Source organism: Anabrus simplex, chromosome 6 (assembly GCF_040414725.1).
Source record: "Anabrus simplex isolate iqAnaSimp1 chromosome 6, ASM4041472v1, whole genome shotgun sequence".
In the NCBI taxonomy this organism is placed as follows: Eukaryota; Metazoa; Arthropoda; class Insecta; order Orthoptera; family Tettigoniidae; genus Anabrus; species Anabrus simplex.
Genome location: NC_090270.1, coordinates 286872705 through 286892802, shown reverse-complemented (window position 1 = coordinate 286892802; position 20098 = coordinate 286872705). Strand labels below are relative to the sequence as shown.

Genomic DNA, 20098 nt, shown 5'->3' with positions numbered 1-20098 from the left:
CTTTAGATTATGCTAATTTCACTAAAAGCTTCCTTCGATATATCTGTTATGTTAATTGTTACCGGAGTATCATTAAACAGAATTTTCTGACAAGAAATGAACAATAACTTTAAAAATAAATCTAATTAAAATATAAAGAAACATTTCAAAACAATAAAGGATCTGATTTAATAAGCCATCTATACAAAGTTTATAAATACATTGTATATGCATACATTTTTGACGATTTTTTGTGGTAAGGAAAACTCGTAATTTTCAAGGGATATTCATTTTTCGTTTTTTCGAAATATTGGCCATTGGCTTCTACGCACTTCGCCCACCTTTCAGGTAAGTTATGAATGCCTTGCCACAAAAACTGCTTGTGTTTTGCGGCAAACCAATCGACGAGCCATTTTCCAACTTCCTCTATTTTGCTGATGTGCTGCTCTGCGAGGACGTGCCCCATTTATGCAAAGAGTTGATAGTCATATGGATGCCAGGTCGGGAGAGCACGGCGGGTGCGGAAGGATGTTCCATCAAGCGATTTCAAGGTGTCTTTCACTGATTTTGCTGTGTGAGGCGGTGTATTGTCGGGTAAGAAAATCACTTTGCTATGTCTTCTGGCAAACTCTGGTCGTCTTTCGATCAATGAGAGATTTAAATGAATCATTTGTTGGCGACAGCGTTGAGTTTGAGTTGGTTCATCATTCAGTAACGCCTGAAATTTCTTGTCTTCGCACTTTTGTGGTCTACCAGAGCGCACTGTCTTTCACAGTGAAATCACCACCTTTAAATTGTCGAAACCATGTCTCATATGTTCTAATCGATGGAGAGTGTTCACCATATCTTGCTACCAGCAAACGATGACTTTCCACAGCCTTTTCCTTTTGACTAAATAAGAAAAGCAATGCGTGCCGAAAATGTTCTTTTTCAGGCACAAACGTCGACATGATCACTGACGATACAACACAGACGCTAGTGTTTGGCGGACTCAACTTGTGTGTGCTGGTAGGTTAATACCAGACGAAGAAACTGACGTATGTGTCAAATTCATACGCTGCGTACTGTTCGCTGGCGCTATCTCTTAGTGAAACTGGAAAAGACTTATGCATATACCCGGTAATACACTGGATTTTAAGAAAATGTATCTGAGTTCAGTGATTAGTAATTAAGAATGAAAATTGGCTGCAAGCATCACCTACAGTGATGAATCTACTGTGATTGTGTGTGTACAGAAGCTCGTTACTCTGTCTCAGATATTTAAAAAACTAGGACAGTTTCAAGATTTCACAGGTATTCAGCCAGCGTCTCCCTTTAGCATATTTGACCTTTCACGTGACTGGGGTCTGGCAGAATTAATTTTCTTTACCATTCTCGTGTCACAATTATTGCCATTTATGCACAAAACGTGTCCATATTATGTTAGCCGATGTCCATCCATCTTATTAGCGATCAAGGTAACGTCAATTATCTTTGAAATGTCCTGATCCTATCTTCTGTGTCCCAGTGAACATCTAAAAACACTTACCATAACATTTAGTGACTCTAAATATTTTATGTTTTCTCACAACATAAGTTAAGGTCAAGAGTGTGAGCACGACCAGGGATAAATAAGCAAAATAAGGAAATACTTACAGTTATCCCAACCAAAAGGCCGTCGCTGATTGAGGAAGCACTGGACACAAGAGGCCAAGCGAATCAACTTAAAATAACCTTAACTAATTGACTGAAATAATAATTCCTTGATCCATTTAAGAAAACTTTAATAATACCAAAACATTTATAATTTACCGACCTCAAAATTAATATATATTTTTTTAAGACTTAATAATACGATAAATACTGAATTCTATTCTGATCAATTAAAAGAAAAACCCAGTAGAAAGTAAAATCCTTACATCAATAATTATTGAATGAAAACAGAAGACCTCTTTAGAAAAATAAAAGAACGAGGTTCAATTGGAAATTAAATAATTAAATCCACCATTACAGAATGGAGAATGAAAACCTATCTAATAGACTATCTCGGTTTTCGGAGGTTGCGTGAAAACAGTAAGGACCAACCAAACACACAATATCAGAAATCGAAGAAATAATTCACGAACATGAAAATAAATACAGAAGTAGGATAAAAAATTCAATATTCCCCAGAGACGATAACAAAATCGAAGGAATAAGTCAAATACAGCAGAAATGATCCAATGCACGCAAATATTTCCAATACAGATGATCGTCAAGACTACAATAATAAGCAGATACTCAAATGACAGATTCAACACAGCAACGCCCCCATTACGTTTGCATTCTATTACACAGCTGCGTTACACAGGACAACCGCCATGATCAAATGAGAACACGATGTACCGAGTAAGTCATTAGATCAGCTTTCATTTAAAGCACTAGTTTTCTTTTTACAGCCCGAAATGGCTTGAAAATATTTTTTAAAAATAAATATTTGATTATGTTTTAAAACAAGAAATGAAATAAAACCACGCTTTTAAGGTTATACAATTAATTCGTACACCATCTTGTCGGAGCTCCTTGAACATAATTATTGCTTTCGTGCACGAAACCTAATATAACTGAATGCAGAAGCGAAAATTAACATATAATTATCTTCTTAAATTAAATTGAAACCCCAAATATTTTCACATTACAAGTTAACGACAATGACCTGTTTTCGACTCTAAATTTTTTTTTCTTTAGCCCACAAATGATCCGAACATCACCTTTAGAAATTCTCACATATCGTAGACTTAAGTACTCAGCGTCTTAACACCATAAAATAACAGGATTGGTTCCTCAGTATAAAACAGTCATGACATCCAATGAAGCTACTTACGAGGTCGGTGTTTACGAGAAATAAAATCTTTTCAAAAAACAAACCACATCTTCGGCACTTATGCCAGATGGAGAATCCATCAGCCGGGATCAAATATCCACACCATCTTCCCTTCTTGTAAGATAATTTGTATCTTTAAGGCACAACCAGCAGAGATTAGCTCAACGCGTCTTCCAGTTTTAAAAGCCAAGAAACAGAACAACTGCTCACGTTGATTGTTAGAGCACGATTCACGGCCAAGCAAGCTTATCTTCTTGGCGGCCAGATAGCAGCACCAACTACTCACTTCGAATTGTTAGTACTAAATCCACCACAAGATGGCTCACCATCAGCAATTTAATGAAAAGCCCATACAGTTACGATATTCAACACGCGGAGATGCAGACAAATGATGTGAAAGCATGAATGTAATAGAGACAACATAGTACCATGACGAGTAGTTATTCAAACTCCATTACAGTTTATTAAGTACGCCATTCAAAAATTAAGTTTCTCTATTTATTTTCTTGTAAAAGGAAACATATTTAGGCAGGAAATATAAGCATGCGCGACAGACCTATGGTGTGGGAGTCGTATTCCGGCCAGACAAGCCACGTCTGGTGTCAGTAGCGCAGCAGCAGTGTCTCGTATTCTTTCTCCCGCCACCTGCGAGGTTCAGTCTGTGATAAAGTTTCTACGGAAATTGCGATGGGCCATTCAAAACGGGAGGCGTGGAATGCTCAGCGCAGGTGTTGTGCTGATCCATGACAATGCTCGTCAACATACGGCTCGGCGCTCAGCAGGAATTCGGATGGGAAATGTTTCATCATCCACCATGCAATCCTGTTCTTGCACCGAGTGACTTTTATCTTTTCTTGCACCTCTAGCAAATACGGTCCTCCTGTCTGCCTTTTCACACGGACGAAGAGCAGAAGACAAAACGACACACGCTGGTTGCATTCCCAGACGGCGGATGTCTACGACAATGGCATACAAATTTGATCCCACGATATGACAAGTGTCTCAATTCTGGTGGTGATTACGTCTAAAATTAGCTCCAGCATTGCTGTATCGCGTGCCAATAATGTCCTTTTTTTAAATAGGAAACTTAATTTCTGGATGGCCCTCGTATTTAGAGACTAATGTTGTGATTTTAATCTTTTGTGAATTTCAGGAATGAGATTCGCGCTGACGCAGATGAAGGCTGGTCTGGCGACTATAATATCTAATTTTGAGATTCGGAAAACACCTAAGACTCCAGTTCCAATTGTGATCGACCGCACTTCTCTTGTTCCAGTCGCCAAAGGAGGATTATGGATCGACTATGTCAAGAGGACCGATGTACAATAGAATCTTTATGATATTAAGCTGTTTTTATTATGAATGTTGTCACTGTATTTGAAGCATTTGATCAAAAACCACAGACGTAAGAAATCATGTGAAAAGATGAAGAAGTGTATTAATCACGAAAGTGCTAGCTTGTAGTATGGTAATATCTTGTATTAAATTATAAATAGTTGAAAGTGTTGAAGTAAATTCCTATCCAGGACGTATCAATTTTGATGTCAAAACTGACATAAGTATTTCAATCAATGGTAACAGAATTGCGAAGTATGGATGGTTTACCATATTTATAGATGACAATTTAAATGTAAATCAATCCTCGGACATTCAAATTCAGTTTGAAATTTGAAATATATTCCAACTACTGTACTTGTAGTCTATACAGAATTAGATATGCTACAACAATACTTCAGTACATACATCATATGTCAAATTTACATAACATAAACCTACATACACTGAGTGACAAAAATTCATGAGAATGGGTGGCCCATTGGAAAATATGCTGTATATGACCCCTGAGCATTGCGCCTAGCTTCGGCGTAGCTGAGCAGTTTGTCACAGACACCGGTGGCGTGAAAATGGCAACACGTCGCGAATTAACTGACTTTGAACTTGGGATGATCATCGCCGTACGACACGTGGGTTGTAACATTGCTTAGATTACATGCGAATTCGGGTTTCCGAACTCAACAGTGTCAGGGTGGATCTTCACTATCGCAGTGAGAATGTTACCACCCGAGTAAACCGCCGCACGGGAATATCACAGGTGTTTAACGAACGGATATCACATAGCCTTCGCAGAAACATACTGGGCGCTCGATGGGCTACTGTGAGTCGGATCACCGGCCAGTTGAATGTTCGGAGCCAGAAACGTTTTCCTTTCAGGACTGTAAGGAGGCAACTGCACCAGCCGACGACCAACTCGTGTCGCTTTGCTGACACCTCGACACAGAGCTCAACGGCGTGCAAGGGCCCTTTAACGACGGCAATGGACCATGGAACAGTGGTGGCGTGTGGTATGGTCGGTGAATCCCGGTTCCTGTTGTATCGAGCAGATGGGCGCGTGAGAGTGTGGCGTTTGCCCCATGAAACTATGGATCCTGCGTGTCAACAAAGTTGTGTGCAGGCGGGAGGTGGCTCAGTTCTGGTCTGGGCGGCGTTCTCGTGGTCTCAGTTAGGCCCCATTGTCCAGCTGCAGGGAGCGCTGACAGGTGCACGTCATGTGGACATTCTTTCAGACCATCTGCATCCCTTTCCGGCCCTAGAATACCCTGATGGGGATGTCATTTTTTAACACCGAAATGCGCCCTGTCCACTCTCTGTGGTGGCACGCAGGTGGTTGGAGGAGCACTCCAGTGAAGTTACGACCATAGACTGGCCCTTCAGATCCCCCGATCTTAATCCAATCTAGCATTTATGGGATGCTGCGGAAGCTCCATGAAACTCGCTCCAACTACACAAGACCAATTGTGGGTAGTAGTGCAAGATGCGTGGGTCAGGATCCCTCAGAACAATTCCAACACCTTGTAGAATCGACGCCTCGCCGTATTGCTGCCGTTTTGAGGGTTCGCGAAGAAGCAACTCGTTATTATCAACACATTCAGTGTCTTCCCATGACTTTTGTCCACTCAGTGTATATGATACTGTTATTCATGAAATCTATCAAAACTTACCTAAAGAATACAAACATTTCTGAGAAGTAATTACTTGGTGTTTACGTCTTAAATGCAGAGTCTAACAATACTTGTATTTCCGTAGGGAATAATTCTCTCTAAAAGAGCATGCTCAGCACATTGTATGTTAATCCTAACTCTGAAATAGTTGGCTTGACTTCTGGGTTCATAATTGTGCATGATACGCTTGATTGCCGTTTTATAGCAATATTTCTTACAAATAAGGTAACTTTAAGTATGCACAAGCCATGAAGTGTTAAATGTCATTTTGCTGAATTTTTTTTTCTATTTGCTTTACGTCGCACCGACACAGATATGTCTTATGGCGACGATGGGATAGGAAAGACCTAGGAAGTGGAAGGGAGCGGCCGTGGCCTTAATTAAGGTACATCCCCGGCATTTGCCTGTGTGAAAATGGGAAACCATGGAAAACCATCTTCAGGGCTGCCGACAGTGGGGCTCGAACCCACTATCTCCCGATTACTGGATACTGGCCGCACTTAAGCGACTGCAGCTATCGTTTGCTGAAATTAAAGCCTACATACTCTCTGTCATAATCCCAATATGAGTCTGAGTAGCCATCTTTCATTATAACGTAGAATGATTTCTTATTCATAGGAAAATAAAACAGCGAAAATTATTCTGATGGACTGCATATCCATATGTGGCGGGCAGGCGTGACCAGTCTTACGGAAAATAATGGGTAGGAAGGTCATTGTCAGATACGTGGTATTAGAACTAGACCGTCGATATGGTAGGTCCTTTATTTTATACGGTTACCAAACATTCGTATTTGGCTGGGTATTTCCGTATATTGTCTAGCTAATTATTGAAGACTAATGAGGTAATCCACCTAATCAATGCAATATAACATTTTACTTCAATATATATATATATTTATATATACTTACAAGTTGTTTTCCGTCGCACCAACAGAAATAGGTTGTATGGCGACAATGGGATAGGAAAGGTACAGCCCCAGCATTTGCCTGGTATGAAAACTGGTAACCACGGAAAACAATCTTCACGCTACCGACATGTAGTATTAGAACCTACGATCTCCCGAATGCAAGCTCACAGCTGCGCGCCGCTAACCGCATGGCCAACTCGCCCGGTGGAATAATTTACCAATGTTAGATAAATTTCCAACTTCTTTGAAATTACTGTAGACTAGGTAAACGACGGATAAGGTATCTGCCACCAGAGCGACTGCGCTAAATGCAGATCAGTGGTGACTGACTGATACTTTAATTGAGGTCTTAGCAGAGACGTACACACCATCTCCTTTACATCCTTACTACAACCCCAAGTACCCTTCATAACCATGTCCATAGATAGGTAACCTTTATTTATCACTCACGTTATTTTTACACATAAGTACTTAAGACACTTTCACACCATCAAAACCGAGAGGACTGAAGCGACACCTTGATACGATTTTCTTACTGTAGTATACTTTCAGCTGCCTGGGAGAACACATATCCTAAGTACATGAAACAATCCACGTATTTCAGTCTTATGTTTTCTACCTGACATTCATTCTTCTTCAGTTTCGCTTGAACTCACATAACTTAACTTTTGGAAATGCAAATATTCTTATCAACTTCCTGTACTTCTTTCTTAAACTTCAAGGTACTGTATTTCAGCTTTCAACACTGTCTAGCGTTAATACCAATACCCTAAACTGGTTCCTATGTGTCCACCCAACTGAACTAAAGGTGTACAAATTGTACTTCGGGCTTGCCTGCCCCAAGCTGCTCTGCAGCAAGCAAAGGAGCTTAGCTTGAGAGTCAGCGAAGCAAGAGTGCATGCGTACTGAGCGCGCTAGTCATAGCAAACCAAAACCTGGGTTTCCCTAAGTCTGACAGGTTGCCTGGTACCCGTTCGGACTGCCGGACTTGACAAGAGTGAACGTGAAGTTTGCTATCGATGCGACGTGAATGTGCCGTTATATGTTAGTGCAGCTACGTATTCCGTCGAGTGCAGCTCTGTTGTAGTTCGAGGTGCAACCAGCAGGAAAATGAACAAGTCAACCGTAAGGCTCCTTTTATACTTACATGCCACATGCTACATGCCACATGCTTGAAGCTAGGCATGTGGCATTCGCACTTGGAAAGGACCCTTTTATAGTTTCGTATCTGTCAAGCAGGTACAATGGCAGAGTTTACAACTAAAGTATTCGCAGCTGCATACCTCTGCAAGATAAGGGCAGGAATAAAAAAGAGGAAAAGGCATTTCAGTTTTTCATCCTCTGAACATTCAAATATACAGTATATGATAGGAGCTTTCAAAATCCTTTACACTAACCCACGAGAGGACGAAACAATGTTTTTAATTATTTTAGGATGACCCCAAAATCATTTGATGAATTATTTGGAAAAGTATAATGTCAGTTCCATATTACAAGAAAACACTTCCTGCCCATTCGTCCAATAGAGCGGTTCTGTGAAACTACAATCTACAGATGTATTAAATACAAAGAACATTATATAAAATACCGTGTAAAAAACTAAATGTAAATTATTTCTAACACTATGTTTGTAACTTTAGCTTTGAGTAAAGTTCAAGTGCTTTGTATATTGCTGACTAGTCATTTCACATTTAAAACTATTCAGAACTTGCTGATTTCCAAGAATGTGTAGATTCATCTAGGCAAATATATGATGGCCGGCGTTGATATGGATCATTATAGTAAATTTGGAATTGACCTGGATCAGACAAAGATGTAGAAGGTTGATTTGGGAGGACATAACTCAATTGGGACTGACCCGAATCGGTTTGGTTTCGAGAGTGTGCGTTATATGAATCTTTCTTCATACGTAGGGGTGATAACGCTGCAGATTTACTCCCACGTCTTATTCCGAAGATCTCGATTTTTTGTAGCCTTCGTTACCTGGATCCCATAATACCGATCTACATTGCATTCGCTAATGAGCAGTTCCGTATCTAATCCAGCATCCATTGTCCTGGTTAGCACTCGACTAGACCACAAACTGTACTGAACCGCCCGGCATGAAGCGTCAACTATAAACATTCCCATAAGGTTTTGGTCCCACCCGCGTGGCGTGACATGTCAGGCGTGGCGGCCACCTGCTCGTCCCGACCCGCCTCAGTCACATGCCTGGCGGGAGGAAGCGACCGCGAGACGCGAACAGGTAAGTATAAAATGGACCCATTTAAACAATGTTAATTCACATGCTTGGCGTGTGGCGTGTAGCATGTGGCATGTAACTATAAAAGGAGCCTAAAGGAAATCGAAGAAAAATTAAAAAGTGGTGAATTTATTCTAGCAACAATACAGGGCTTCAGTCCGAGGGAAAAACCAAAACTGGAGGGTAAACAGATGATGATGATGATGATGATGATATTTTTGTTCAGAGAACCTACGTTTTATTAAGTAACTATTTTTGACAGAAACAAATATTATTTGTTAATTAGTTACATAAGACGTCTGAATTACGAAATAGCCGGGCTGAGTGGCTCAGACGGTTAAGGCGCTGGCCTTCTAACCCCAGCTTGGCAGGTTCGATCCTGGCTCAGTCCGGTGGTATTTGAAGATGCTGAAATGCGACAGCCTCGTGTCGGTAGATTTACTGGAACGTAAAAGAACTCCTGCGGGACTAAATTCCGGCACCTCGGCGTCTCCGAAGACCGTAAAAGTAGTTAGTGGGACGTAAAGCAAATAAAATTGTTATTATTATTTATTATTATTATTATTATTATTATTATTATTATTATTACGAAATAAACTTTGTAATGATTAACGTAATACTAAATAACCATATAAAATAATATTTGTATTGACGAATCCTATATACATTCTGGCATGTAACAACACCTTTCCTGTCTGCATTCACGCGAGTCTCACATCAGCACAATGAACGAGCAAACATAGATTAACGCAGCAGGAAGAAGAAAGCAAGCAAGCAAGCAAGCTAACCTGTGGCCTGCCCAAGTTGGGCTGAGCTTGACCTGGCCAGGAGTGCAGCAGCCTGCCTGTACTGTTGTTTATGTGCGGCTAGCTTGCTTGCCTGGAGAGCAGGCAAGCATGGGCAAGTTAAATGCGGAGTTTGTACACCTCCAAACTGAACCTCTCCCTGATATTTTACATCTTCCAGAAAACCATGCACGTACGGTGTACGATAAGCAATAAAAATGAAGCCCTATAACTACTTCTTCCGTCATTTATTTCTGTGGCCCACTTGTTAACTTAAATGCCTTTGATTGCCTAAACCTCATAAGCCATCATCATTTTCCTTGATACCCTGCCATATATCTTCTCTATATCTGTAACTGCCTGTTCCTCTTGTTGCATTTTCAGTTACTTGACGCATATCGAATATCTGGTGTTGAGAGCCCCTATTTATTGAACCCTCTTTTCTGAAATACCTATGCTTGGTTTACTGATCTTTGAAATAGCTGATTGTTGTTGCGATCCTTCCTATTCCTCTGCTTAATGGTAGATATGTGTAATAATTATGTGCGTCTTAAAAGAAGGCATATTTCCCAAAATCCACGTTAATTCTATAATTCTTCGAAACAATTTTATCCCTGTCTTTCCAGTATACTTCACAGCTTTACGTCTTATTTAATTTGTTCTTTGTGCTTCATGACATTGCAATTGTGATGCCCATGTTCCCTCGTAGAGTGTCGAGTATAAATGGAAGATGATTACAAGAAATTTTGAGAATTTAAAAAATGGGTGAACGGCCTTAGCTTTGGTAACATACCCCGAGATTTTCATGCTTGAAGTAAAATTATTAATGGGTTCATTAATCTAAAATGTGAAGTCTTTCAGGAGCCACAACGCCTGTTCCGAAAGGAATTCTATGTTAGGTATTCGGAAGAATTTTGACAGGCGATCTGGTGTGTAACAGATTAAAGATAGCTGCAATGTTTACTTATTCGATAGGTGTATTTCCATCGATGTAATCAGGGCTGTAGTCGAGTGTATACGCGGGTATACGCCGTATGCGCTCTGGTTAACTCCTCTCATTAGAGTGTGTCTTCTGATTTCTTGCGTATACCTTCTACATTGGCTTTGTTTCTTTTGCAATTTCGTCATTCTGTCAGTGAGTTTTAACTCTCCAGCTACGCTTGTAATCGTAAACATCCAAGTTTCAGCTTCATGAACAACATTATCAGCCATCACGTATTTGAGGTCATCACTGTTCGTTCCTTACATCTCCATCCTTATGTTCATAAATTCAAATGCCTCAACAATTGACCAATTTAAGCCTGAGAAATATATGAATACATGACTGAAAAACTACTGTACTTCAACATACACCAATGAAGAGTTTGTTCCAGTGAGAAGTGTTATCACAAATGAAAAGAAGCACCTTGGATTGTTTTTTAATAAATAGCTGGAAGTAGTTCCAGTAGAAAACTTCTGCGTAAACAAATTAAGATTTTCAAACCAGCGCATTCAAATACGGATTTCTTCTTTGCCATCATAAAATGTCTTCTATATGCCTGATTTATACCAAATTGAGGGAAGTTTGTTGTAACTACCTATTGTACCAGTAAAAGTTTTTGGGTAAAGGGCATGAGTAGGACCTCAGGGAGTGGAACTTGGTTTTGGAGCCGATACAGAGTAGGATAGACTCGCAGAGCGAATAATAGATGGTTAAAAAAAATTTTCAAAACAATTTATTAATTCTTCACCCTGCAATATGATTATTGGACTCAAATCTGGCATTGAAATTAAAAGTTTGAACGTTATCTTCCTGAATTCTGTTCATGAAAATGGAATAAATATCACTGATTCCAAAGTCTTTCATATGTGAGAATATGAGGTATTGAATTTTCACCTAAAGTCTTTCTAAACCTAAGCATACACTTGTAATTGTAAGTTGATAAGAGAAATTAAATTTCTGTTAAAAGTTTTCAGTTTTCAGTTTGTAAACCTTGATATATAGCACACTTGAAAAGCCTAAAGTCTTTCTGTGAGATATAAAATTTGAAATTAAATTAATCACTTCTGAGAAATTATGAGAACTTTGAAATATTTGTTCACACGCGGCACTGAAGTTTCCACTGTTCAAAATTAATGAAAAAAATTTTAGTCAGTTTGTTACTACTCACTTACTGAAAGAAATGTTGCTACAAAATGTCGAAGGATGGACATCTGGAATGTTCCGTGGAGAATCAGGATCGGCGATGTTCCCTTAACACACCATGTTGACGTTCCCGATGAGGTGATGACGGTTGGAACTGGATCATGTAGAATTGCAGCTTGTTAGGGTGATTTTTCGCACACAAAAATTCACTTAGTGCGAGTAGTTATCACTGACACTGTCATTTACTGTTGAACACTATTTATGGCGTAATTGAATTTCAAGACGTTAAATGAAGAATCACAGTCCTTCCTGCATGAAATACTATTTAAAGTCGTTACTGAAACGTTCATAATTACACAGTTCACACTTGAAAAGGCAAATCATAGTCGATAATCACAGTCTTTGAACACAGTCATTAAGTCACTAAGGATTATTTTCTGCTTATCTTGTTATTATAACGTCATATTACCTCAGAAAAAGTTCTTAGTTTTCACTCAAATTACTACTGTAAGTCGTATACTGATGTGGCGTGAATAAAGAAATACAGTTCAATACTCGAAAAGAAATGAGTTCTAGTGATTCTACACATTAGTTTCTGTACAAGTTCAATATCATTTGAAGTAACCTAAGTCTACACGTAATGACATATTCTGTGAACGTTAAATATTTGATATTTGCACTTCAATAAGTTCACTCGTATTATATTCTTAAATGACTTTTAGGATTAGGCTGTAGTCGCGACGCGATGTACTAAATACAGTGCGCCGTCTTTTATAATTCTGTCGGCGATATAACTTCGTGTTCCGGAAATGCGACGGCAAGTACTTTCACCGTGACTGCGCGAACATACTGTACGCGGGTCGGTCTCTCCTCTGTCTCACTCACACACATCTGTATACTCGTCCTTGTACTGGCCTGCTTGCTGGCTAGCCTTGACATATATAGATACCAGCGCTGGGAGGGGTAGCATCTCTTGGCCATGTGACCGTGAGTGCGTAATTTCTTTAGACTTTAAATTATTATAACTCAACAACCATGGGATGAATTAATTCGAAATTCACAGGGATTAACTTTTATGACGTCCGCTACGATTCAGCGTTTGTCCCGTTGAAATTGGTTAAGGCGTTGAAAAGCTGGCAAAAGAAAATTCTTTTCGAGAAATATCTCTAGGGGAGGTGAGCTTCGAGCGACAGGTGACGTCACTTGACTCCGCCTAGTGCACTCGTGGGGTCTGGCACATACTGGAACATTCTTTACATAGATGTTCGTACGTCGGTCGGATCTTTTATGCTGGAATAACGTTTCTTTCGATTGATATGGACCAGGACCTAGGCTTTCCTGGTACACTATAAACCACTAATTATATGACAGTCTGGTCTTGCATTCGGGATTAGTCATGCCCTGTCTTAGAGTATAACCTGTGGGGATTTTGGGACTACAGCTATGCATGTAATGAAAGACAATTGTTGTTTCTTGGCGCATAGTGTTCACTTACTTTCTGGATATTTGGTAATAAGTTCTTATGGTTATAGTGACACTCTTCATTTTCCTAAAATTAACTTTTATTTCAGATAGTTGGGAAAAGCAAAGCATGGTAGAACTACAGTGTTGAGGATAATAGGTCATTGCTGACTGCAGTAGTTAGGTCACCTTGTGGGGAGGGAATTTTGGATATTTATCTCATAGCTGTATACTTCCCGTGCACTTTCCTTGTTCGTCCTCTTCTACTTTGTTTGCCTAAGATTTGCAATATTCATACTACAGGTGCGATAACAATTTGCAGGAATTTAATGAAATTGGGCACTGACTTTCTCCGTTAGGTGGTGTTCATTTCACTAAAAGCTTCTTTTGACATGTCTCTCATTTGATTGTTACTGGAGTATCATTAAATAGAACATTTCTGACAAGAAATGAACAATAAGTTTTAAAATTAAACTAATTAAAATATGAAGAAACCTTTCAAAATAATAAAGGATCTGATTTCATAAACCATCTATAAAAAGTTTCTTAATACCAGGTGTTCGCATACATTTTTGCCGGTTTTGTGGTAAATAAAACACGTAATTTTCAAGGGAAATTCGTTTTTTGTTCATTCAAAATATTGGCCATCGGCTTCTACGCACTTCGCCCACCTTTCAGGTAAGTTATGAATACCATGCCACAAAAACTGCTTGTGTTTTGCGGCAAACCAATCGTCGAGCCATTTTTCATTTCAACTTCCTCGATTTTGCTGATGTGCTGCTCTGCGAGGGCGTGCCCCATTTATGCAAAGAGTTGATAGTCATATGGATGCCAGGTCGGGAGAGCACGGCGGGTGCGGAAGGGTGTTCCATCAAGCGATTTTCACTGATTTTGCTGTGTGAGGCGGTGTATTGTCGGGTAAGAAAATCACTTTGCTATGTCTTCTGGCTCACTTTGGTCGTCTTTCGTTCATTGCGTGATTTAAATGAATAATTTGTTGGCGACGGCGTTGAGTTTGAGTTGGGTCATCATTCAATAACGCCTGCAATTTCTTGTCTTCGCACTTTTGTGGTCTACCAGAGCGCACTGTCTTACACAGTGAAATCACCACGTTTAAATTGTCGAAACTATGTCTCATATGTTCCAGTCGATGGACCGTGTTCACCATAACATGCTACCAGCAAACGATGACTTTCCACAGCCTTTTTTTTAATTAAATAAGAAAAGCAATGCGTGCCGCAAATAATATTTTTTAGGCACAAACGTCGATATGATCACTGAACGATACAACACAGACGCTAATGTTTTGCGCACTCAACTTTTGTGTGTTTGTACGGGATTAATGCCAGACGAACAAACTGACGTATGTGTCAAATTCATACGCTGCGTACAGTTCGCTAGCGCCATCTCTTAGTGAAACCGGAAAAGACTTATGCATACACCTGTTAACTCACTCGTTTTTAAGAAAATGTACCTGTGTAGAGTGATTAGTAATTAAGAATAAAAATTGGCTGGAAGCTTCACCTGTATTGATGAATCTACTGTAAATGTGTGTGTACAGAAGCTCGTAACTCTGTCTCAAATATTTTTTAAAACTCTGACAGTTTCAAGATTGCATAGGTAGTCAGCCATCGTTTCCCTTTAACTTATTTGATCTTTCACGTGACCGGGTCCGGCAGAATTAATTTTCTGTACCATTCACTTGTCACAATTATTACCATCTATGCACAAAACATTTCCATATTATGTAAGCCGAGGTCCATCCACCTTATTAGTGATCGGCGTAACTTCAGTTATCTTCGAAATATCCTGATCCTATCTCTTGGGTCCCAGTGGACATCTAAACACACTTATTTCAATAACATTTAGTGACTGTTAATGTTTTATGTTTTACATATGCCATCCAGAAATTTTGTTTCCTTGTTTCTTTTCTTTTAAGGTAAACGTATTTAGCCAGGAAATATAAGTATGCGCGACAGATCTACAATGCGGCAGTCGTATTCCAGCCAGACGGTGTCCGGACATTTCGTACCACGGACGTTCCGTACCACTTCATTTTTGAGGACATTTCGTACGACCTACGTCGTTATCTACCTACGAACAGTTTTCCCGTGATCCCCAAATATTTACGCCAGGAAAATTCGTACCACTTGATGTTATATTGGAATTCCATTTCCCCGCCATCGGGCGTAATGAACCTCACAGACACACTTTAGAAATCAGAACCAAAAATAATTTGCAACAATTTGCTGAAGGCAACTTCTACACTATTTTAATCATTTACCTTTAAATTATACTTATCGCTTACGTTTAAGTAAATATTATCATAAGAAAGTCGATGTTTTGAAGTTTAAATCCTGAAACAAAACAATAAAATAGAAATATACACTGACTGACAGTGACAATGCAACACCAAGGAGGAGTGGTTCGAAAGGGATGAAAGTTGGGGAAAAAACAGAGACGGCACGGACGAATAATTGATGTTTATTTCAAACCGATATGCAGGTTACACAATGCGCACGGCATCGACTCAGTAGGATGTAGGACCACTGCGAGCGGCGATGCACGCAGAAACACGTCGAGGTACAGAGTCAATAAGAGTGCGGATGGTGTCCTGAGGGATGGTTCTCCATTCTCTGTCAACCATTTGCCACAGTTGGTCGTCCGTACGAGGCTGGGGCAGAGTTTTCAAACGGCGTCCAATGAGATCCCACACGTGTTCGATTGGTGAGAGATCCGGAGAGTACGCTGGCCACGGAAGCATCTGTACACCTCGTAGAGCCTGTTGGGAGATGCGAGCAGTGTGTGGGCGGGCATTTACCTGCTGAAACATAGCATTGGGCAGCCCCTGCAGGTACGGGAGTGCCACCGGCCGCAGCACATGCTGCACGTAGCGGTGGGCATTTAACGTGCCTTGAATACGTACTACAGGTGACGTAGAATCATACGCAATAGCGCCCCAAACCATGATGCCGCGCTGTCTAGCGGTAGGGCGCTCCACAGTTACTGCCGGATTTGACCTTTCTCCACGCCGACGCCACACTCGTCTGCGGTGACTATCACTGACAGAACAGAAGCGTGACTCATCGGAGAACACGACGTTCCGCCATTCCCTCATCCAAGTCGCTCTAGCCCGGCACCATGCCAGGCGTACACGTCTATGCTGTGGAGTCAATGGTAGTCTTCTGAGCGGACGCCGGGAGTGCAGGCCTCCTTCAACCAATCGACGGGAAATTGTTCTGGTCGATATTGGAACAGCCAGGGTGTCTTGTACATGCTGAAGAATGGCGGTTGACGTGGCGTGCGGGGCTGCCACCGCTTGGCGGCGGATGCGCCGATCCTCGCGTGCTGACGTCACTCGGGCTGCGCCTGGACCCCTCGCACGTGCCACATGTCCCTGCGCCAACCATCTTCGCCACAGGCGCTGCACCGTGGACACATCCCTATGGGTATCGGCTGCGATTTGACGAAGCGACCAACCTGCCCTTCTCAGCCCGATCACCATACCCCTCGTAAAGTCGTCTGTCTGCTGGAAATGCCTCCGTTGACGGCGGCCTGGCATTCTTAGCTATACACGTGTCCTGTGGCACACGACAACACGTTCTACAATGACTGTCGGCTGAGAAATCACGGTACGAAGTGGGCCATTCGCCAACGCAGTGTCCCATTTATCGTTCGCTACGTGCGCAGCACAGCGGCGCATTTCACATCATGAGCATACCTCAGTGACGTCAGTCTACCCTGCAATTGGCATAAAGTTCTGACCACTCCTTCTTGGTGTTGCATTTGCTCTGTCAGTCAGTGTACATCATGTTCGGGCGCAATGTGCCAGACGAGCATCAGAGTGGATAATATTACTATTACCATGACGAATACAAGAACAAGTGCGAGGACTCCTCCAGTTCAAGCGCCCCCGCCAGGCAACGCTAGAGTGGACAAGCTCCACAGTACCGATCAGCTGGTCTTAGGAATGACAAGAGAGGAAACGTATTAATCCGTAACTGATAAGTGCATACACTGTCTTTTAAAAAACAATGAGAGATTATAAATAAAATACCACGGCAGCGTACAATGGAAAAAGTCATACATGGAAATAAGAGCCACGGCAGAAAGCACAGGTTACTGGAGTGGACATAAACAGATAAATAACACATAACTCCCAGCATATTAAAACAAACACCCATAAATATTAGACTGACCTTAATATTCCCCATTCGCTGCTGCACTCCCGTATTTAATCTTCTTTTTTTCTTTTCCTGATAGTATCTAGGTTCTTTTGCCTGTCGAAAGTTTCACGGGACTTAATCTCACTTGAAATGTATTTCGGAAAATTAGGGAAAATGTGAGGCAATGCTCCTGGACGTAATTTCCATCTCTAACAAAATATATTGTACCCTTTAAAGTCCATGAAAGATACCTACCTTCCTTACCTATTAGCAATCGGCATGAGATCTTTCTCTTCGGTCGTTTACGGGTTTTTCGTCACTTGCTTAGGTAAGAGGCGGGTTTCAGGAAGTTAATCTATCTACTAAATGAGAGAAATAGAGTCTAAGAAATCGATGTTTACTCAAGTAACGTAAATGAAGTTGAAAGGACACATATTTTTAAGAAGAAACTCAGTCTTGTCCTTTAAACAAAATAAACAATGAAAATCATAACGCTGATGAGAGGTACTGGCTTTGGAGACCTTAACTCAACTGCCTGAGGGGCATCCTTACTAGAAACCACTGTCTTAAGTCAAGAGTGAAATAAAGAATGTCTGGATATCTCTAAAATTCGCTTTCATGGGAGACTGCATGTACCATCATAATGATTCGTGATGATCCAGCCCCGTAGCACGAGCTCTGGACTCTTGGTATAATTAAGGCAGTCCAATCGGTATGTGCCACACACTGGTTGTGCGGCATGGACCTTTAATTGAATCGACGTGACCTGCGACTTTGTCATGGGCCGACATCTAACTTTGTAATCTATGTTAAAGTAATTGTGGATGATGACAGCAAGGGAAATGATGCTATAATGACAGATGGCCCAAATCTAATTCACTGAGGTTGATGACCCGCTGGCCATCCAAATTTCTAAGCTGAAGGCTAAACACAGTTAAGTTACAATAGTTGATGGTCAAGGTTTCCACTGGAATAAATCCCCAGCGCATCTAATGCTCAACAAATCAAACTCAAATGATAGCCACAACAACAAACGCTCACAACACTTGTGGCAGTAAAGTCCCTTGTTATCGGACAGTTCCCCTTAATCGTTACGTTAACAAGTTGAAATTTTCCCAGCAAAATAAACTAAGATTTCCAGAATACATTTTAAGTTAGTCACTTGGTTTTAAGTTAATTCTCAGATACGATTTCACTGAATAAATTGAAATAATTTAATAATCCTAATTAACAACAAATTCTATCTGCTCTGACAAATGGTTTCTTTAAAAGTCCCCAATTATTTCAATTACATAATTTTACTTGTTTATTTAGTGTTCACTTTCTTCGTTGAGGCTGGAAACGCGATACATTTATTGTTTCCAGTATTATTTGTTTATTTCATGACGTCACACAACAAGCTTACATTAACCTAATACTTATTAATAAACTGGCTTGGATAACCCTAACGTTAAATACTACAATCTGCACAAATTAACACACAACCCAAAAATAACTACTCCATGTCACATCGCTTCGTGACATTTAAAATAAGGCTTTGTGCAACCCTCGAATGTTGTCAAACAATATTACTACCAATTCTCTAATTTTGATATTCCCAAAAAGATTTAAATCCAGCATCCTCGTCTCATCTCCGTCGTTTCAATAACAAGTCCAAATCTCTATTAAACGAGTCTATTCTAAAGAATAAAATCTGATTTGAAACATTTACTATCAATGACCAATACAGTTAGTTTTTATCAGCAGCGAGCGGGCTCGACTGCATAACAGCTGGTTGAATACCGGACACCCAAATCTCTCCTCGCTTCTGTTATCGCTAGATGAGACACACATGGCTACTAGTCACGTTTTAACTGGCATTTAATGACACAACTCGGTCTCGCTGGCAATTCAAAAAATATATAATTCTTGACCCACATAGATTATGCGAAGAGATTTACTTTAAGACGTCGCTCAAATATTCATTATCCATCACGGTCCTACGGTTTCACGTGGAATCCTAATTATGGTCTTACCCTATTCCCATCTCAATAAATTACACAAAATAACTCCTCGGGTTTCTACACTGAACATCCCGGCATCAACAATACAGGATTTCAACAACCTGCTTCACAAATCCTCCCTTACTCCCGTTTCACAAGACTTAAAACGTTTGCTTAACACGAACTCGACACGGCATTACTATGAACTATCTCTATCGGGTGACCCAGAACGCTGTTACTCAAACACTCTGTGAAAATTAACTATCTCTCCCCGCATATCTTGATCTAAATGTTTCCAAAGAGATATTCATAATTTGAATCACAAAACAAAATTTTACTGTTATATTCTTCTCATCATTTCTACACAGTTTTAACGGACATTGGAATAGCAATCCCTGTAACAAAATTTTATCGACCTCGCTTCGTAAATTCCTTTGAAAAAAATTTTACATCGCTTAACACAACGGTATCTGCACATCAACTCTAAATGAATAACCATGGATTACGCTTACATAAATTCGTCTTTAACTCGAACAGAATTTTACGATAAATTAATATCTTAACTTTTGTCAAAACCACAAATACAGAAAACAAACGCACGGAAATG

The 20098-nt window shown here is 40.3% G+C and overlaps 1 protein-coding gene across 1 annotated transcript in view; it reads left to right on the top strand.

Annotated features, from left to right (window-relative positions):
• The window catches only part of LOC136876470 (cytochrome P450 6k1), a 91786-nt gene extending 85693 nt beyond the window's left edge, over positions 1-6093 (top strand). The window contains exon 9 of the mRNA XM_067150457.2: positions 3975-6093. Within this exon, the coding sequence (XP_067006558.2) occupies positions 3975-4150 (176 nt within the window). The 3' untranslated portion in view covers positions 4151-6093. The remainder of the gene's footprint in view (positions 1-3974) is intronic.
• The last annotated feature ends 14005 nt before the right edge of the window (positions 6094-20098 follow it).